Genomic DNA, 5,619 nt, shown 5'->3' with positions numbered 1-5,619 from the left:
GCGGCGTGAGGCACCGAGAGGTTCCCGGAGGGCCCCGCGGCGCTCCGCGTGACGTCACGCCGGGAGAAAGCTCTGATTGGCCGCCGGGGCCTGGCGCCACACGTCGCCGCCTGCGATTGGCCGCCCGTGAGGCGCGGGCATGGGGGAGCCGCGGCGCGCCGTGCGGCGGTACCGCTTCGTGGGGGAAGCGGCGGGAGGAGAGGAGTGCGCGGTGCTGGCGCTGCGCGTCCCCGAGGTACGGCCTGGGGGTGGGGGCGGGGCAGAGAGCGTCTGGGCACGGAGTCACAGCAGCACAGCCGTGTGTTTCAGGTGCTGGACCCGCAGTATGGCATGTACGCGTGGCCCTGCGCCGTGGTGCTGGCTCAGTACGTGTGGTTTCACAGGAGAACCCTGCCCGGCCGCAGAGTGCTGGAGGTAACGTGCTCGGTAATGGCTATCGCAGCCAGCTCATCGGTTCTGTGCCACATCTCAGCCCTCCTTGCTCCAGCGCAGAGGTAGCAGGGAACAGCAGGCTCCCACAAACACACATAAGAAAACCGTCTGCACTTCATGCACCACCTCTGCTTCAGGGTCCCCTCATAGCAGCAGCCCTGCTTCACTAAGGTCAGACACCTGCACATCTCACCCACCCCCCCTGCAGAACTTCCATTCAGCTCTAGGCTGCACCTCCCCGACCCTCAGCTCTCAGGCTGCAGCGCCCACACAGCATCCCCACCCTCTGCATCCACAACTCCCTTCTCTCCTTTCAGATCGGTGCAGGTGTCAGCCTACCCGGAATAGTGGCTGCCAAGTGCGGCGCTCAGGTGACGCTGTCAGATAGCGAGGAGCTGCCTCAGTGCCTGGAAGTCTCCCAGCAGAGCTGCTTGATGAACCACCTACCCCACGTACCCGTTATAGGCATCACCTGGGGTCGTGTATCTCCGGAGCTGCTCTCTCTTGCTCCTGTAGACATAATTTTAGGATCCGATGTCTTTTTTGACCCAAAAGGTACGTTAAATCTTTCAGGTATCTCTGACTGGAGACAAACTGCAAAGACTCAATTTATTAAGCTTTCTTATAGTGACAGCTTGTTATTCTTGCAGTAATTCCAGTATTAAGCTATCATACAACTACTACTGGAGGATAAGTGAACAGGAAGTGGAGCCATTGGCTAACTGCTTAAGGCCATGCTGTCAAGTCTCTCCCACAGCTGCAGCAAGTCTCACATCAATTTTCAGCTACCATTTCATAGAAGCAGGCATATTTAAATGTATTTAGAATCTAGAAACTAAGACTGCCCAAATCTCCCCTCCTCTATGCAGATTTTGAAGATATTTTAACTACAATTTACTTCTTACTGGAGAAGAATCCACATGCTCAGTTCTGGACTACTTACCAAGTCCGAAGGTAAGTTCTTTTTTCCCCCCCCACACATGTAAGACTCAGGTATTAAATTCTGTTTGTTTATATTTAAGAAGGTTAACTTATCAGACACACAAATGTACTGACTCTTAAGCTACTCTCAAGATTGTGAATCAGGCTGATAGTAGCCAATAAATCCTAGGAGTATCAGAGAAAAACAGCTAACCATAAATTTACTGTTGACCAGAGAGCCATTACAAACTCAATTTTGCAGAATGTCATATGTAAGTTTGCTGAGTCTCTGTTGAATCACCGCATAACTTACAAGCCCAGAGTGCATTTTCACACACATATTTCTTCCCCTCAGTGCTGACTGGTCTATCGAAGCTTTGCTCTACAAATGGAAATTGAAGAGCATCCACATTCCATTACATTCGTTCAGTGCAGACAAAGAACACTTGGCCAGCTCTCCTCTACCCAGCAGACACACCATTGAAATGATGATCATCTCACTAGCAAGATCAGTTGGTACTTAAGTTTATTCCACTTGTTGGTTCCATTACAAGATTATATTCAACTTTATCACGGATCTGCAGGAAATAGTCTGATCTACAGCAAACCGCATGTGTACGTTTTGGAAAGCAGATCCTCATTAGCAGTACTTCTTAAAACATGCATTGTAAAAATAAATCTGTTTATTTGTGTAACTGGCTTTTGAGAAATTTGTTCTCCTTTCCAAAGACCAAGTTATGTTTCAGAGACTCATTTCCATTATATAAGCCACCACACAACATACCTTAACAACTTGACCACCCACAAGATCCAACTTAAACTCACAACTTCAGCTACGAAGAAAAGTTACCAAACTCTTTTAAAGATAAATGTATCCCTTAAGATTTGTTTCCTAGGACTGAAGCTCTGTCCCTTAAGATTCTTAAACAAAATCCAGCCCCTGTAATTGAATCTTTGCAGACTGCTGCTAGGCACGCAGTCCTGGAACACAGAAACTCCTCAGTTTGTAGAAAAGCACTTTTAATCCCTGGTCAAGCCAGACTGCAAGTATTCAGATGTTTCCATTTCCATTTAACATACATGCATAACGTTAACAAGGCATTACAATAACCCTTGACATGTGATGATTGACATTACAATCCATTTGGTATAAAAAAAAAATCAAGAAAAGAATGATCACTAAGATGAGCTACCATCAAGCAGCAGCCTGTTGAATCAAGACAAGCACACAGCAAATGCAATTAGTACTGCTCAGTGTGTATCCTCCATAACAACATCCAACAGACCCCGGTTGGTGTCTGGAGCCTGGTGTGCAATACCATCATACAGCATTTGGGTTAGTCACAATACCAGCAATTCTGCCCAGAGTAATTTCAAAGCAACCCCAGTGGATAAAATTAAGAAGCAGTAGAATGCATTCTGTTACTATATAGAAGTTAAACATTGACAGTATAATTGCAGAAATCTTTTCAAGCTAAAAATAAGCTGACTCAGACATTAAGTTGAGAAAAGTTAACACAGAAAAAATGTTTAATATTAACTACAGAGACAGTGGGTATAGTACAAGATGTCTTAAGTAAAAGATACACCAATCAGTACTTACAGAGGAATGAACCATTTCTTTCTTAACATTACATTTCTCAAATATAAGTTCATATATGCATGTTGGCAAGATTTACCATTCTGGAAAAAATAAGGTGTGTATACCATCAGCTAGATGTGCTCACTGTATGCTCCGTTATTTTTATGCAAGGCCCGGGTGATTGGAAGTGCAGTTGTCAGGCATTTTAATTAACTGGACAGCCATTTGTTTCTGCACGACAAGGCATCGTTACACAGGAGCAATCAGGAGAAAACAGGAAACAGCCAAGCACTCTGCACTGCAACACGCCACCTTAACAGCTAACCAGCATTACTCAACTGCTACACAACTGCGCCTAGTGCACAAAAATACATAAGAGAAGAGATTAGAATTGAGTCTGATAAAAACAATCCTTTCAAATATCAACTGTCACCTGAAAAGATTTCTACCAATTTGAAGATACTATTTCAATTCAAAGTAAAAAAAAAAAGACATTTACAGTAATTTCAAATTGAAGGGTTTTTTTTCTTTAGAATTTTATTTAAGGAATAACAAAATTGAGAGTACTTTTTGACAGCTACTCAGCATAAAGAGCTGCACACTTCCTCAGTATGAAACTTGAGGCAGCGAGTTACCATCCGTTCAATTTCAAATGAAAGTCAGCACTATATAAACAGAAATGAAGTTTTACCTCAAATATCCAAGCCAATAATGAAATCGGTAGTCGCTCACTTCACTAAATTACAAGAAATTTGAATAACAGCAACAAAATGGCACATAAAATGTAAAATCTGCCACTTGAGGCGCAACTTAAACAAGTAAAAAGTTAGACAAAATGTTACAAAATAACCTTTTCGACAGCTGGTTGCTCATGCCAGGGGTCTCTCCAATGGACTGTAGACTCAAGCGATCCTTTCCCCCCAAAGGCGTCCTTTATGTGGATTCTCATTTATCTGATGCATCTAGATTTGAAGAAAGAAAAATTCAGCTAGGTTTCTATCTCGTCTCTTCTCCGCTGTGTGGATGACTTCAGGTATACTTCTAGTTGTGTTTCAACTGGCTTTGCCTAATTTCTTAACAGCTCTGGGCATTACCATGGTGTTCCACCTCCCCCCGTGTGTTGTTTTTAAGTCAGAGGCCAAATGTAAGCTTGTGTGAAAGTACTTTGTTACAAAAAATAGGCATCAGGCTGTCCATCAAACCACTTTTAACTTGAACTCAGCCTGTTTCGCAATCAATTATTGAAAGTTAAATTAAAGTTGTAAAACTATACTTCACGTTAAAGTCTTAACTAAACTAATTAACGTTCAAACCAAAGTTGCTAGTTTTGCTACAATTATCTAACTGCAGAGCTAGCTTAGGCCCTTTCCTTTTAAAAAAGAGGACCAAACAGTTTGAATGGGTTAAAGACACACTATCCTTTCCCCACCCAGTGTTATCCTTAGGAGCCTCTTCAAGTTGACAACTTGAGGAAAAACTAGTTTCCGTCGTTTTTTCATTGCAAGGAATTTGCCACTTTGCTACAACAGTTACCTCCAGTCAGTATCACGGCCACTGAACCGATCTTCCATTCCATTATAAAAGGATAGTGTATCTTTAACATTTAAAGACAAACCTGCTCCAATACACGCCCACAGAAACTGGTCCCTGGAGGATCAGCCAAATCAGTTAAAATCTGCAATACTGGCCAATATTCTTTTAGCAAACAGGAGACCGCAGCTTTAAAGGGGAAAATGCAGATGTTGGATAAATACAGTAAGAAATAGTCATTTGCATCATAGGTTGCGTCTCATACAATATTTTATCAAAACCAAGCCATTAATCTCTCAACAAAACATGAAAATTTTCTGTGCAGAAAGCCCTTTGGTATTAATTTCCCTAAACCAATAACCAAAAAGCACTGCTCAAGAAAAAGAAAAACAACAAACAGCTAACAACGTGCCCCACTAGGATCCACTCTGTTCGAGCTATTAATACTACCAACTACCCAACACCCCACTTAAGTGCTACAATAAAGTAACATGCAAGGTGTGCTGATCCCGAGGTACGTTACCATTCTCCTAGGAGGACACAGCTCCTTCCTCTTCTGGAGACTTGGGAGGGCTCTTAGACCTGGATCTGGAGTTGGATTCCCTCTTTGAAGCTGGTGGAGGGCTCCTAGATCTGGACCGAGATCTCGACCTGGACCGAGATCTGGAGACAGACGAGGACTTTGACTTGGATCTCCTGGCTGATCTGGACTTGGAGGTGGAGCGGGAGCGGGAACGCGTGCGAGAGCGAGATTTGGAGCGGCTGTAACGAGATCGGCTGCGGGACCGAGAGCGGCTCCTGCTTCTCGATCGGCTGCGGCGGCGCCTCCTAGGGCTACAACGAGAGGAGCGGGAGAAAAAAACAATGTTAGAATGGAACGCAGCCTGCGCAACGGTCCGCACTGCTACTACTCGGGGACAGGGCGGGAGAAACGGCCCCACGTGGGCGAGAAAATGAGCGTTCAGAGGGCGCCATTGTTCAGAGCGAGTGGCCGGGGGCTAAAGCTGCCGCAGGGCAGCCCCACGTGCTTCCGCGGCTCCCTCCCCAACCAGAAACTCCCTCGGAAAGCCAAAAAGAGCCAAGCGGCTGCGCCGTGCGAGCGGAGCCTGACTCTTTTCTCCTCTCCGTGCGCTCACCTGCGGCTGCGGCGGCCG

General features: G+C 45.1%; 3 protein-coding genes across 5 annotated transcripts in view; 1 reads left to right on the top strand and 2 right to left on the bottom strand.

The window, feature by feature from the left end:
* JMJD6 (jumonji domain containing 6, arginine demethylase and lysine hydroxylase) overlaps positions 1-141 on the bottom strand; it is an 8,210-nt gene extending 8,069 nt beyond the window's left edge. Inside the window, exon 1 of the mRNA XM_010721299.3 lies at positions 91-141. Within this exon, the coding sequence (XP_010719601.1) occupies positions 91-141 (51 nt within the window). The remainder of the gene's footprint in view (positions 1-90) is intronic.
* Positions 7-2,048, top strand: METTL23 (methyltransferase like 23). Of its 3 annotated transcripts, none has more exons than XM_010721279.2 (5): positions 7-235; positions 297-414; positions 750-987; positions 1,302-1,386; positions 1,709-2,048. In XM_010721279.2, the coding sequence occupies exons 2-5, from the start codon at positions 331-333 to the stop codon at positions 1,875-1,877; spliced, it is 576 nt and encodes a 191-aa protein (XP_010719581.1). In that variant the 5' UTR covers positions 7-235; positions 297-330; the 3' UTR covers positions 1,878-2,048. The 3 variants fall into 3 exon arrangements, with proteins under 3 accessions (XP_010719581.1, XP_003211484.2, XP_010719580.1); XM_003211436.4 differs by having other exon boundaries at positions 29-235; positions 310-414; XM_010721278.2 differs by lacking the exons at positions 7-235; positions 297-414 and adding an exon at positions 421-603.
* A 308-nt stretch (positions 2,049-2,356) lies between these two features.
* SRSF2 (serine and arginine rich splicing factor 2) overlaps positions 2,357-5,619 on the bottom strand; it is a 3,961-nt gene continuing 698 nt past the window's right edge. Inside the window, exons 2-3 of the mRNA XM_019621603.2 lie at positions 5,602-5,617; positions 2,357-5,299 (exon numbers count right to left, since the gene is read on the bottom strand). Coding sequence (XP_019477148.1) covers positions 4,996-5,299; positions 5,602-5,617 — 320 coding nt within the window. The 3' untranslated portion in view covers positions 2,357-4,995. The remainder of the gene's footprint in view (positions 5,300-5,601; positions 5,618-5,619) is intronic.

Source organism: Meleagris gallopavo, chromosome 20, assembly GCF_000146605.3.
Source record: "Meleagris gallopavo isolate NT-WF06-2002-E0010 breed Aviagen turkey brand Nicholas breeding stock chromosome 20, Turkey_5.1, whole genome shotgun sequence".
In the NCBI taxonomy this organism is placed as follows: Eukaryota; Metazoa; Chordata; class Aves; order Galliformes; family Phasianidae; genus Meleagris; species Meleagris gallopavo.
The sequence above is the reverse complement of the archived record's forward strand: the minus strand, read 5'-3'. Positions and strand labels throughout refer to the sequence as shown.

Bases quoted from the DNA above. Each gene is read 5' to 3' on its own strand.
- METTL23 (XM_003211436.4), top strand. From the start codon at position 140: ATGGGGGAGCCGCGGCGCGCCGTGCGGCGGTACCGCTTCGTGGGGGAA. The intron at 415-749 runs GTAACGTGCTCG...CTCTCCTTTCAG, and splicing joins CCGGCCGCAGAGTGCTGGAG to ATCGGTGCAGGTGTCAGCCT. The intron at 988-1,301 runs GTACGTTAAATC...TCCTCTATGCAG, and splicing joins TGTCTTTTTTGACCCAAAAG to ATTTTGAAGATATTTTAACT.